The sequence below is a fragment of the Emydura macquarii genome, unplaced genomic scaffold (assembly GCF_026122565.2).
Source record: "Emydura macquarii macquarii isolate MOO-44397 ecotype Brisbane River unplaced genomic scaffold, CSIRO-AGI_Emac_v2 contig_2680, whole genome shotgun sequence".
NCBI lineage: Eukaryota > Metazoa > Chordata > Testudines > Chelidae > Emydura > Emydura macquarii.
Window position 1 is genome coordinate 1,377,610 of NW_027132817.1, and position 14,397 is coordinate 1,392,006.

Below are 14,397 nucleotides of genomic sequence, written 5' to 3' on the forward strand. Positions count from 1 at the left end.
AGCAAAAGTAGCACACAACATACACATCATGACTGCTATTGAATAACCTCCATATGAACATAGACAGAAGCCAAACATCTACAATGATATCAATAGAACTTTAGTTCTGGAACCTTCCAGTTCCATCCATCTGAGAGAAACAAGCGTCCATTTTAAAAGATCTCAGCATGATTCATTGGAATTCACCCTATACACCAGACAAGGGACAGATTTTTAAAGATAACTGCATCTTTAGCCACCTAAATACCTTTAAAAATTGGCCCAAAATCCTCTATGGACCAGGTGGAATTTAAGGCTTTAGGACTATAGAAGGAGTCTCACTGCAGCAGCTAATTTTACAAAAGACAACTAGATGAGCTCAATTGTACCCTCTTACATGAATTTATGAGCTAGGATGTGAGGAGACTCAACTGCTTTGACTCTGCTGACAATTCATTTGATTTCAGAATAGTGTGGCACTTAAACTGAAATAGTTTTAAATTGTGTGCATTTTACCTACCTGAGGTACCCACTTTGAGGAAACAAAACTGGTCGCTTCTATTACAGATAAACCTGCTTTGGAAAGTCGGTTGATTAACTCAATTTTGATATCTGTTGGAACTGTCACCTATGGACATGGAGGCATTTCATCATAAAATACTTGTCATACAATGAGTATCTTCTGCAAATAAAATGTCCACAGTACAAGAGAAACATCAATACTTTGTTTATAGTTAACCATGACCAGATACTCTTCCCCTTGTGCGTAGGCAGTGGTTAGCAAGCATGCAGGGAAATAGCCCAGGAAACAGTGTACATACTCCCACTCATTCTCCCCACCCCTTTTTCTGGAATCTGAAGAAGCCATTCCATGAGAACGCTGTACACAGATGGCTTCACAAGAGATGGCATCAGTGGGGATGAAATGTCTCCACAGATGAGAAGGGACCCAGGAAGCAGTCACTGTGTACTGCCTGGTCCACTGGGAGGAAGAAAGCCAAAAAAACTTCTACAGTAATGAATTTTCCCATTGTCATATTAACTCTCCAGCCATGCTACATGAATCTGCCATGCTGCCTGAGGAAAGGGGTGTATTTTTCTGGAATATGGTTGGGAAACATGGCATTTGGGTCCAATTTTACATGATCCAGTTTTATTCCCACTAGATTAAGCTACCATCCAGTTCCCATGCCAGTCATCACATGGATGATAGAGTAGAAATCTTGCAAAATTTATGGCAAGTTATTTTTCTTCTCCCATAGGCTGCTCCTCAGGAAGGATGACAGAGCCTTATTTATTACTGTAGTATTTAAGGATGCATGTTCAGGGATCAGTGCCAAAGAGAGCTAGGCATAGTGTGCATACTAATTAAAAAGACATTTCCTGCACCAAAGAGTTTTCAATCTCAGTTATAACATAACATAACTGATGGACAAAACAAATAGGAGGAGTAGAGATGGAGGATTGTGTAATAGTAAAGAAAGCATATCTCAGCACAACAAGCCATAGTTATGGCTTGCCATCTGTTTTAAACATCCATTTTAATAATCAATTAATTAGGTGAAAAATTATTTAAAATTATGACATGTAAGTTGTAGATAATGCTAAATATCCACATGAAACAATGCTAAAATGGATGGTGAAATAAATTACCTTTTCATTTTGTAATCCATCTCTTGGCCCAACTTCTACAATTTTAACATATTCAGGAAGTCCAGATATTTGGAATTCCTGAAACACAGGATGATATATTCACTATTAAATAAAGATACACATTGGATGTGCTATCAGTTTTACCATTGCTTCTCATAAACCTGGGTATGAAGTCATTTTGTCAACAGCAAAAGAAACATGCCTACAGGATGCCTTTAAAAAAATCTGTGGGACACGTTGAATGGGGAAGATGGAAAGAAGCAGAGTTCGTTTGCATGCATTTTCCATTTCTCTATTGGGGCCATAAATTATTATGATTATTTAAAATATTTTTTTAATTTAAATGAACATTGTGCTTTATGGCATATGACATAGTACCTGTGTGAAAAAGCTTACAAACTAGGGGCCCAATCCTGTAAACATTTATGTATGTGAGTCCAACTGAATAAAGTTATCCACCTAAATATAAATATTTGCAAGATTGAGCCATACATCAGACAAGACTGAAACGCACAAATCAGGGTGGCGGGGAGAGGTGAAGAGATTATTAATGATGAGATGGAAGGAGGACATGCTGGAAGAGGTTGGTTTTCAAAAGGATTTAAAGGGGAATAGGGAAGGTGCTGGCCAGACAAGAAGAATTTTACAGGTGTAAAAGCAGATTAAAAAGATGTGAAGCTGAGGTGGAAAGAGGAGAGGAAGGCAACAATAACTTCAAAGGACTAAGGAGAATGTAAGGAGTCAAAGGGGGAGTAAAGAGAATGGGGGGCACAAAAGCAGATGGAGGGAAAGGAAATTTCTCTTTTCTGTTATTAGGCTCGTTTTGTTGAATCAACTGGATAGGAGGGGAACTACTGTAATTAAGGCCCTATGTAATTAAATATTCACAGGATGTTCTGATATGGTTTTACAGCAGTTTAGGAAGAAAAGCTGTATGTCCTTAAAAACAATTCAAATGGTTAAATTTGGGCATATTGCCATAGACCCATTCTGGGGCAGAGATAGTGTGTAAGCACATGGCACTGTCAGGAGCTCTGGGAGACACTGTGCTCTGTGCACTGCATTGAATGCAGTCCAATTCAATGTCTTCATTTCAACAGTTAAAGCCCTCCATGGGATTAACTCTTGCTACTTGAGAGAATGCCATGATCTCCCATGACAGCTAAATTCCACTGAAATAATGAAACTGTGGACCAATAGGGGAAGGCTCATGAATACAGGAGATAGAGTTTTCACAGAAATCGGATCTAGACTCAAGAAGTCACTCTTGCAAAGAACATAAACAACCCCTACCTTCACAGCATTCACAACTAGATGCAAAACCCATCTTTCAACTCAGTCTGATTAGCACTGTCACTGCAGTCTCAACCTAGTGGTTGGAGAACTTCTATTTTCAAGTGCAGTACTGGAAAGGGACCCAGCAGCACAGTAACATACTTTTATATCATCATCATATAGTCTCCCATTGACTTCAGTGGATGCTGTGTGCATATGTGGCCCACAGATTAAATTAAATTCATTGTAGTAACATGCACAAACCTACCAAAAGTACAATAAAATATCAATGCATTTAGTGTACATTTATCTGAGTACTGTAAAAAAAAGAAATAGAAAACAGCTGCATAGCATCTATGAGATCATGTGCAACATCTGGTGAGCTAAAACTTTGTTGGCCCGTACTGAGCCACACTCTCTGAGAATATAAAAGGTAAAACTTTCACATCTGCTGCATATTATTTTTCTTTTTTTTTTAAAGTTCTTTTCACAAATATGGCAAGACTCAAGCACTAAGGGCATACATCTGGGTATTTTCATGATTATCAGGTAATTACTGTTACATGACAAATGCCACAGCTGTGCTATGAATAAAACTGTTACTATTGCTGAAAATAAAAGCTAAAATGGATTAAATGAACTGAACCTTACATTTAGGGTATGAAACGTGTTCATAAAACTTTGGTTGACATAATTTTTCGTTCTATGGGCCAAACCATGTAAATCCTTATTCGGTTCTTACTCTGGCAAAACTTCCATGGAAATCAATGGGCCAACTCCTCAGACCAATTTAAAAAGCCCCATACAATTTGCACTGGGCACTGGGTCAACCATTTCAGAGGATGGTTAGAGGGCAGAGAGAACAACAGTTCTGGGGTGGCCATTTTAAGGAGGCAACCAAGCAGCGGTGAGGGGAGGAGGGATACATTAGTATAAGTGGATCCAGGCAGACCAGAGGGGCACAAAGAAGCAGCCTTCTAGCCAACATGTATTTAACAAGCTGTGAAAAGAAAGGGTTGTCACACGGTGGAAGAACTGTAGCCTTTCAAACTAAGTGGCACGTTAGAACTATTTTGAATATAAAGAAGGCCTTTGGGTTTATGACTACTCACTGGATAGATAGGACACTGAAGAGTTAAGTAAAGGAGGAAAAGAGGAGATCTACTCCTGTTTGGTGACAAGGAATACATGCAAAGAGTAGAACCTAAGAGCATATCTGACCCGTTTCCTTTCTTTGTCCCTACACCCCACTGTGGCTTAGAAGTTATTGCAAATGGATGGCTTCCATGGGAACATATGTCCAACTTTGTCTCTCAACTTTACGTCATTTATTGGAAACAAATCTGCTCAATTCAGCCTCCACTTTCCCAGTCACAGGGAACCATATGAAGCAGAAGTTATTCAACGCAGCTCTGATACAGCACAATAAAAAGTGTAGGAGTCGAAGAGGATACATAAAGCTCCACAGCAGTCAATCCACATGACCTAAACAAATCAAAGCAAAACAAATAGAAAAGAAAAATGAAACTACCCTGTACATTCTGACAGGTTAAAAGAAAGAGGAGCAATTTTATAGGACTATACAATCATTTATGTTAGACATATCATTAAATATATGTAAATTATTTTGTTTCAAGAGCAAATGTTGACTAAATGATTTTATATGAAATATTTCAATGGAATCTGATGCAACAAAATATAAGAAATAGCTATTATAGATATTGAGTAGCTACTATTTATTGAATTATGTATTGGCTGTATTAATAGTAACAACTACTAAAAGCACATTGTTTGAAATATCAAAAAGAAAATGGTTGACATAAAAGATTAAAAGCTTGGAAAATTTGTTCCCACCCCCATGTATCAGGCTTTGCCAAGAGAAAACAAAATGCATAGAAAACCAGTAAAAAAACTAAACAGAAAGCAGCCAAATATTTTTTTCTAAATTTTAAAGACAGAAAAGGACTGACTGAGACACTATGCCAAATTTCTGCATAGAAACATAGAAACATTTTTCCCCAAGTTATAAATAGCTGAGAATAGAGGTTTAAACTAAGCCTTAACCATAGCATTATAATCCTCTTAAAATAACCATAACTGTAAACAAATCAAATAACAAATCTTCAAATCAAATAAACAGCTCCAGAGCTCCCACAGAATTTCCCAACATGTGAGTTTTGGTTTCTATGGACTTCAGCAGCAAGTTTATCTTTCTGCTGATTATCTGAATGTCACCCTGCTGCTCAGCCAGTATCCCTGGCCTCCTGCTGCCTGTGTGGCACAGAAAATCATAGAAACCTGTTGCTGATTTAGGCCTTTAGAGCTTTATTTAGCCAACTAAACTGGTAAGAAGGAACAAATTCCAACTACACATTAGCAATACATTCCAGTTTCATGTGTTTTATATTTCCAGACAGTTATCTTGTGCAACCACAAGGTTCATATTCACAAAGCTACATTGGGGCATGACATGAAGCCACACCACTCCAGAAACAGTACCAGGAAATATCTTGCAGCTCCCCACTGCAGTTCTGCCTGAGTCTTAACCAGGCTACACAAGAACGGTTTGCGACTTCTTACTCCACCCCCTCCTATTGTACCACATAAGGGCCAGGCAGAATTTGGCTGTCAGATATTTAGCTGTAGCAGGTTGTGAGATTATGGTCCCCAATTCTATGTCCCTCCAGTGTCATTTACTCATCCCTCACTTCTCTCTAAAACTTCAAAGCAGTCTCAGGAAAATGAAGCTCCAAGATTCTCAATAAATTAATTAAAGTGTTCAAACTGTATTTGGGTCCTGCTTGAAAATCCCAGTTTAGTTGCCTAAAAGCAAGGGACTACCCAGGAACACTGTACTTATCCAAGACCAGATTGGTAAATTTGACAATGGGGATTGTAAATTTATCAATTTCCGAGTCTATTTATATGATAGTTCTACATCGATTTCTATCTAGCTACATTCTAAATTTACTTTACGTCATCACTAAACAACAGGAAAACCCAAAATACCCTTCAAACAGTGAGTGGCAAAAACAGAGGTATATGACATCCCCTCAATTCTTTTTTTTAATTAAATGAGCTTGCTTTCTCCAAATGCCACAATATGTGACTCCGATACAAAGAGACCACAACAAAGCCTCATAAACAAATATTGCTAAAAATGAGCAGCCCAGAAAAACATAAGGTAATTATGATGGAGGAGAAATGGTTGACCAAGGAGTTAATGAAGTTAGCACAAATAAGCCTATATCTATTACTTTTGTCCAGTTTTCTTATTGATTTCTTATTGTACTACTGAAAATAGTTAGAAGTTTCACATTAACATTTATTTATCATAGAAGATTAGGGTTGAAAGGGACCTCAGGAGGTCATCTAGTCCCACCCCCTGCTTAAAGCAGGACCAACCCCAACTAAATCATCCCAGACAGGGCTTTTCAAGCAGGGCCTTATAAACCTCTAAGGATGGAGATTCTACCACCTCTCTAGTAACCTATTCCAGTGTTTCACCACCATCCTAGTAAAAAAAAGATTTTTCCTATTATCCAACCTAGACCACCCCCACTGCAACTTGAGACCATTGCTCCTTGTTCTGTCATCTGCCACCGAGAACAGCCTCGGTTCATCCTCCCTCAAATCCCCCTTCAGGTAGTTGAAGACTGCTATCAAATCTCCCCTCACTCATCTGCAGACTAAACAAGCCCAGTTCCCTTAATCTCTCCTCATAAATCATGTGCTCCAGCCCCCTAATCATTTTCGTTGCCCTCCGCTGGACTCTCTCCAATTTGTCCACACCCTTCCTGTAGTGGGGTTCCAAAACTGGACACAATACTCCAAATGTGGCCTCACTGGTGCCAAATAGAGGGGAATAATCACTTCACTTGATCTGCTGGCAAGCTCCTACTAATGCAGCCCAGTATGCCATTAGTCTTCTTGGCAATAAGGGTCAAGACTGTTGACTCTTATCCAGCTTCTTGTCCACTGTAACCCCTAGGTCCTTTTCTGCTGAACTGCTGTCTAGCCAGTCGGTCCCGTCTGTAGCAGTGCATGGGATTCTTCCGTCCTTGAACCTCATCAGATTTCTTTTGGCCCAATCCTCCAATTTGTCTAGGTCACTCTGTATCCGATCAAGAGCTTGTGTGAGCTCATGGAAAATTATTGTATTAGATATTAGATATTTCAGGGCATTATTGGAGGAAATGAAGTGTATGCTGCTCTTCACAGACTGGGTATTTACTAAGGGGATTTTCAGTAGTATAATAAAAGTTGTAAGACTTCAATAGTAATTTCCATTAATGACTCAACTATAGCTTCACACATTACAACAATTACTAGACTGCTGCAAGACAAAAGACAAACCAGATCAAACATGACATCATTAAATGGCTAATTCATTTAACAGAATCACAACTGTAACCCCAGGGGGAATTTAGACTGTCAAAATATAAAAACCAATGCTGGATTAACACCTCTAAAAGAGGCTGGTTGGTTGACTTAGTTATATTCATACATACATAGTAGAGCTTGAAAAAAGACAACACAAGCAAGTTAAAAACACAAATGATAATGTATAAATAATCAGGAAGATCGACAATTTAAAAGCTACAATTGAATCTGCGTGAATTTGTGAATTGAAAATCACAGAGGAGAGAATTCCACTACAGAACCTTCAAATAGGCAAAAGTCTGATACGGTAAGCGTGCAAAGTGACTGCAAGCCATGGGTTTTATGTAGGGAATGCACTAGAGAGCTTATGAGAATCAGCTCCTAATGATAAGATGATGCTGAAGAGTTAAGAACCTTAATAATCTGAATCAAAACTATAAATTTCAAGCCATACACTTGGGCTACATTTTTGGTGGAACTGATGTACATAACTGAAAGACTGGGCAAGGGAGGGATGAAGAACCAGCAAAGCAGCACCCACCACCCTTCTCAACTCAGATCCAGCCCACCAACTCAGCACCCCACATTTGGAGCCACATCAACTCTTCATAGGTGAAAAGAGTAACAAGTCAAATTCCAGCATTTAAGCAACAAGTCTTAAGGGTTAGTGCAATGCACTTGATTGTAATTCCTATTCCTTGTCCCTTTTGGGGGAAAACCGACATGCTTCTGATCTCCTTTCAGAGTAACACAAATCAGAAAAGAACTCAGATAAGCTGGACTCTTGCCCATCCATAGTCTATGAATTTTTGCTACCTGAAGCCTGGATTTTTCAGATATTCCTTATACTGAAAAATCAGTTTGTTCTGAAGGTGATCTCATAAAACAGAGATGATAAGGCATTTCAAATCAATAGCTTGCAGAGAGGGATGGCAGGGCTCCTCTGTTGACCCTCATGTTTTTGGGGTTTAGAAAACTGCATATTGCACCTGAAATGTTGCTGACTCATGGCACCTGTGGCTTGTTAACGCCACTCTGGATATAGGAGCTGTGGGAGAGGCTCTCCAAGAAGAATGAACTAGAATGGAGGAAGTCATGCTAGGGACAGCCAAGCTCAGGAAGGAAACCTAGACTCCAGTGTGTGTTGTGGTATTTTTCAGTTGGATTCAGACTGAGAATATGACATCACTGATTTCCATCAAATACCTCATACCCATGACAGTTGCGATTAGACATCCCTACCATTTGAAAATTTCTATGAGGATGCTATTGATGTAAAGGGTGCAACTGGGGGGGGAAATTGCCCATTGTCCACACCCAAAACAGCATTAAATAGATATAATGGTCTAAATTATTACAGGCCTTCATATTTACTATGGACTGTCTGCTGCCTCTTTCCAGATACCATGCCACAATTACTCTCAGGGTTTGTGTACACTAGTGTTTTAGCTCCAAATCAACAAATTGGTACTAACTGAAATTTGCTAACAGATTTCTACATGAGAATGTGGACACTTTACACACATCTATTCCAGGATACAATTTTTGTAGTTTAGTCTAGGGCTGAGCCATTAATCTTTATAGCTCAGCCAAGGGTAAACCACCAACATTTGTGAAATGTGCAGACCAGCATGTACAAACATGTTAGCTAACTTGAGTTAATTGATTGCCAATTAACTCTAGTGTAGACATTCCCTGCATGTGTGATTATATGAAAGGGGTGGGAGGTGGAAGCTGCTCATGTGAAAGATGTTGTTGCTTGTCCCCTCCCATCACCCTCACTCATAGACAAAAGTTCAATATTCTCATCAACATGAGAAGATATATTTTGCTCCCCAGCCTCTAGCTCAAACATATGACTCTCTGAGCATTTCTTGATCCCAGCTGACTTTGATAAAATTATTTAGGTCAGAAGTTCTCAGGAATTTTTAAGTAGAAATGCATATTTGGAAAATGGCCAATGGGAAGAAGCTAAGGAACCCTACTTCTGGCCCACTGCGTCCACCTGATGCTGTAAGTTGTTCTTTTGAGCATGCTAGCCCTCTGCTGCAGCTGCATCTTCTCAAGGCTTTGACCCACTTTGTGGTGTGGGTAATACAATGATGAATAAGACATATGAGATGAGACTAAACTCAAATAATAAGGCAGTGGCCAAGCAATGAGTGAAGGCATTTTTAGAATATGTAGGCCGCTGTCCAGAAATAACACACTGGACATCAGTCTGACAGCAAAATAGAATTGTCAGTTATACAAATATAGTTTCCCTCATAAAAAAAGAGAATTATTTGAGGCAAAATATACCACTAAGTCACTTCCCACTAACATAGGGAATTACAAAGATATGTGCTGTATGTGCACGTCTTTCTCTGAGCATAATACCCTATAGGCCTCAGTAGTACACAACAAGAGATCTCACATTAGCAAAACAAATAAGCAGCTTCCATGTATACAAAATGAAATTTCTGTCAGGCCAAATATAAAATAAAACAATGGAATGACATGAGGTAATAAATCTACAGAACCACAACCTACAGGAGTCAGACACAGGAACTAGCTAAGCATATCCGTCGACTCCTCCAGTATTTTGCTTTACTTTAGATCAGAAAGATATCAATTCTACTGTAGCTTCTCTGATAAACTAGCTGATTTTTTTTTTCTTATAAACTGGGCTGAATCTCTGAATCACATGGACTATGCTCAGCCTCTCAGAGATGAAGACAAAACATTATGGGGCTTCCAACCTGTGACTTGCCTCCGACAACCTATCCCAGTAAACCAGACTTGAATTCTAAATATGCCATGAATGGTTTATGAGCAACTAGAAAAAAAATGTATGGGCAGCTAGAGCAAAAAGACAAAAAGGACAAAATATGCACAAAGCTTGTGTGGACAGCTCAAGAGCACAAGCTCTAGTGAAACACTACTGGTTTGGGTTGCATTTCAAACTTGAAGCAGGGCTAAGTGTGAGTATTTTTGTGGTTCTAACCAAACCACAGCACAGCACTTTTCAACACTCTAAGTGAGCAGAGCAGTTAAGTGAACTTGACAAATTCTCAGAAACACTATGCATGTTTCAAACGTTTCACTCAGACATTCAGTGAAGCAGTGTTTAGAAAAAGTCATGGTATGCTCTGCCAATTATATCCACTTACTTCCATTTCAGGAGATGCCTGGGAAACATGGTGGATATAGAATACAGTATATAGAATTAAAAACACTATATGGACCATAAAGTATATTCTGTTTCAGCGCATTTGAAAATTCTGTGTATCCATAAAATTCAGCATTGGCTAAAGAACCGAAAAGAATCTGAAAACATTCTATTGCTGCTTTTGTATTTCCATCTATATGTGACTAAGTGTATTCACAAAAGTACTTGGGCACCTAAACCCCAGACTCAGATGCTTAAATCCCTATTTTAGGCACCTAGGTCCCAGTTTTGGCTCCACTGAATTGCACAAAACTCCCACCAAGCCCTGTAGAAACCTAAGCTTACCTGGAGTCTATGTTTTTCAGGGTAAAAGCCCCCTAGGTGAATATGTTTCTGCCTTTGGGTATGTGCATTGCTGCTTCCCTCTAGGTGTCCCTCTAGGCATATGCCCCAGAGCAATCCACAAACCAGGAAAATACAGGCATTGGCTACTTGTGGGGACTGATCCTGTAGGCATGATCAGAGGGTGACTACCAGATTGGTTCGCATTCAAAATCTGTGAGGAACAAGAGATGATGGTCCCCACCTTATAAGTTTTCAGTGGTTAGACCACACGCCTGGAATGTGGGAGACCCAGGTTCAGTTCCTCCCTCTCTGCCAGAAGGGGAGAAAGAATTTGAACAGGGGGTCCCTCCTATCTCTCAGGAGAGAGCTTTTGCCATTGAGCTATGGGATAATCTGATGTGGGGCTCCCTCGGTCTTTCCTGTTGATGCTGTTCCACTGGGAACTGGACCCAGGGTCTCACACCTCCCAGGTGGTTGCCCTAACCAATGGGCTACAGATGCATTCCAGACTCTCTCTGACTATTTAAGTTTTTATCCACAGTTGAAAAATCAAGGAGTGGGGGTAGAGAGTGCACAAGAGAGCATGGCTGCAAGCGAGCGGGAATGACCCTTGTTCAAATCCTCTTTCTCTACTGACAAAGATGAGGCATTGCACCTGAGACTCCCACATCCCATGAGAGTGCTCTAATCACTGGGCTAAATGTTATAAGGTGGGAATTTCCACCTCTGGCCATTTTGTGTGGAGAAAGGCAGGCACCTAACTCATTTCCCCAAGAAACCCATTAGTTGCCTAAGCAACCTAACTCCAGGTGGATCGCTAAACAGAGTGAGGTGCCTTTCTGCAGCCTGGACTTAGGCACCCATCTCTGAGAGAGTGGAGAGGCTGGGCATACACCCCTCTGGTCAGCATCTCCCATTGGCTCTTTAGGCCACTTCTCCCATGGTGTGCTGGCTTTTTGTAGATTGCATTCTTAGGCATCAATCTTTTCCCATTCATTATACAGGGAGCCTAGGTGCCTAACTCAGTTTTTTGGATCACAGTATTGTTCTTGGATTTTGTAGGTGCTCAAACATTAGGTTTGTGACACTCAGCTTTGAAATGCCTCAGTCTCTTTTGGATCCTACCCTAAAGACAAGACGACTCTTTCTTATTTCTGACTTTAGAAAAACTGTGATTAAAAACAAGAGGCTAAATTTCATTTTTACAAGCCTCTGAAGCACCTACTTTTTAAAAATCATTTGTTTTTATATCCTCAATCCCTGATAGCAATATATAATGAGCCCCACACCACAGACTGTAAACGTTACATTTCAGAGCTGCCTGTAATGTTAAAGAAGAATAAACCATGCTTTGAATCCCTCCTCCTTGTTTAATGAAGAGCATTGCAGTAAGTTCTAATGATGCTTAGGCTTAACATAATTATGAGCTCTACCAAATTCCTTAATACACTTTTTAAAATAAGTGAAGTGATGAACGTGCTTCTCTGACACTTTGTGAAACAGAATGCTTTTCCACAGCCCCAAAGATTAAACAGATGTTCATTCTTGTTTCCTGATCCTTCACCTCCCCTTTCCTTAGTAAGGGGCAAGTTCAGAAGGAATGAACCAAGTTAAAAATTCTGGCATTATTTTCTACCATTTTGTTGCCATGTGAAGACATATGTTGGACGTGGCTCAAAAACAATTATTTTAGCTGCACACTTTACAGAGGCTACACTCTTTTTTATTCCATGGTAACCTCACAACATCATATCCCTTTGTGACCAAAAGGCACAAACATCACAACTCCTTTGTAAACAGAGTTTTCAGTTGGGCTTCTTCACAACATACATCTGATGCAGAACGCAGCAACACCTGCTCACAGGATCATATTACACTGGGTATATGCTCTTTACAGTAGTTGTATGTAAAATGGACTGATTTTAAGCTGGCCCTATTTCTTTGTTTCTGAAAGACTTTAAATTGGGACAGACAAGAAGGATATATCCACCTAGATTGGTGGTTTTCTACCTATTTTTCATTTGCAGGCTCCTAAATAATTTCAAATGGAGGTGCAGACCCCTTCGGAAATCTTAGATATAGTTTCTGGACCCCAAGAGGTCCACAGACCACAGATTGAAAACCACTGTTTTATGGTAACGACAATCTTTCATGGATCCCATAGGTGACTGATCTAGATACTTATCTCAGTGGGTATCTGCATTGTGATAGTACTGCCCTTTTCAGAGCTTCTAATATCATACCTGAAGTCAGCAGGAGACTAAACATTTGCTGCAACCACTCCTTAACTAGCTCCCACATCTGCCTCCACCCTTCCTTCACTTCTTTAAAAAGTAAAAAGTAAAACAACAAATCATAATTCCAGGATACATTCATGATGGGGTCTTTGCTTTAGACTGTATTGAGAAAAGAAGAGTTATTTCATGCATTACCTCCCACTCCAAAGTCCAAAACACACACATACAGGGCCGGAGTTAGGGGCAAGCAACCCAGGAGACTGCCTCGGCTTCTGGACTTGGGGAGCACCGGGGTCAGAGCGCTGTTTTTGTTGTTAGCGACAAAGGGAAAACAGAATGCTTGAAGTAAAAATGTTCCAGGTATTCCATACGTGGATTCATTTTTCACTAATTTCCTAGAATGTTCCGGACCTTTGTAAAATCTCGTGGAATTTTCCAGACTTTCTGAGAACTACATTTTCCTCAAACCTCCTAGGATGTGGTCGGCCATGCCTTTGCAGGTACATAAGGGAAGTGGCATCACCAGCCAATCAGGGAGATATAAGAATGAATTGAAGTGAAGTGAAAGCCCAGCTGCGATACTGTGAACGTTGTAAATCTGGGAGGTTTTGTATGGCCTTAGTAAATTGTTGGCAGACAGAAAAACACTCTTGAACAATTGTACGGACCTTGACAGCCCCCAATAGTCATGAGGAAGCAAAGAATGAAGAGCAGGTCTTCAGGGCTTTCAAAATGATCACCAATACCTTAGATTCCGTCTTGTGGCAAACAAGGAGCCAGTGCAGAGGATTAAGTACACACATTAGCTGCCCTTAGCAGCCCAAGCTATATAGGAAGCAGGCAGCTTGTGTTCTATTGTCGTGGATGCACTTGGGTTGTTAGTTTAGCCTGCGGGAGAGAATGGAGGCAAAGACATGGACAACCCTAACTATGTCTTCATTACAAAGGATACAAAATTGATAAAAGGAACAACAGATTTTGCTGCTACTAAGGCAGCCGGCCATTGTAGGAAACTTCATCTACTCCCCTAAATGCTTCCCGTAGCTAACAAGTAGCATTTCTCAATTAACCAAGTTGAGTTGCAGCCAGCTCACTTTCATCCACATCCCTATCTTGGTCAGAGACTGGAAAAGTAATTAGACTCTGACATCTGGGTTTGATTAAAAGGATACATAAAACTGAAAATCAACAGCATACTGATGACACTTAGCCAAAATCTCCCACAATTTCCCCTACTATTATTTACAGTACATAATGCTACTGGAGTGCATGCTGCTTTACAGGCAAGAAAGAAGACAAAGTTCTAGAAGATAGAAGGAACAGTGCCCTTCCGTACACATTGGAAAGGAAAACAATCTTACAAGACCCCACATG

At 40.0% G+C, this 14,397-nt stretch overlaps 1 protein-coding gene across 6 annotated transcripts in view; it reads right to left on the reverse strand.

The window, feature by feature from the left end:
• HMGCLL1 (3-hydroxy-3-methylglutaryl-CoA lyase like 1) overlaps window positions 1–14,397 on the reverse strand; it is a 107,530-nt gene that overhangs the window by 76,392 nt on the left and 16,741 nt on the right. For 4 of the 6 annotated variants that reach the window (XM_067565484.1, XM_067565480.1, XM_067565478.1 and 1 more), the window contains exons 2-3: window positions 1,633–1,710; window positions 500–607 (exon numbers count right to left, since the gene is read on the reverse strand). In XM_067565484.1, coding sequence (XP_067421585.1) covers window positions 500–607; window positions 1,633–1,710 — 186 coding nt within the window. Of the gene's footprint in view, window positions 1–499; window positions 608–1,632; window positions 1,711–3,558; window positions 3,626–4,128; window positions 4,142–14,397 lie in introns of those variants that run through there. The other 2 variants (XM_067565485.1, XM_067565483.1) reach the window with 2 other exon arrangements.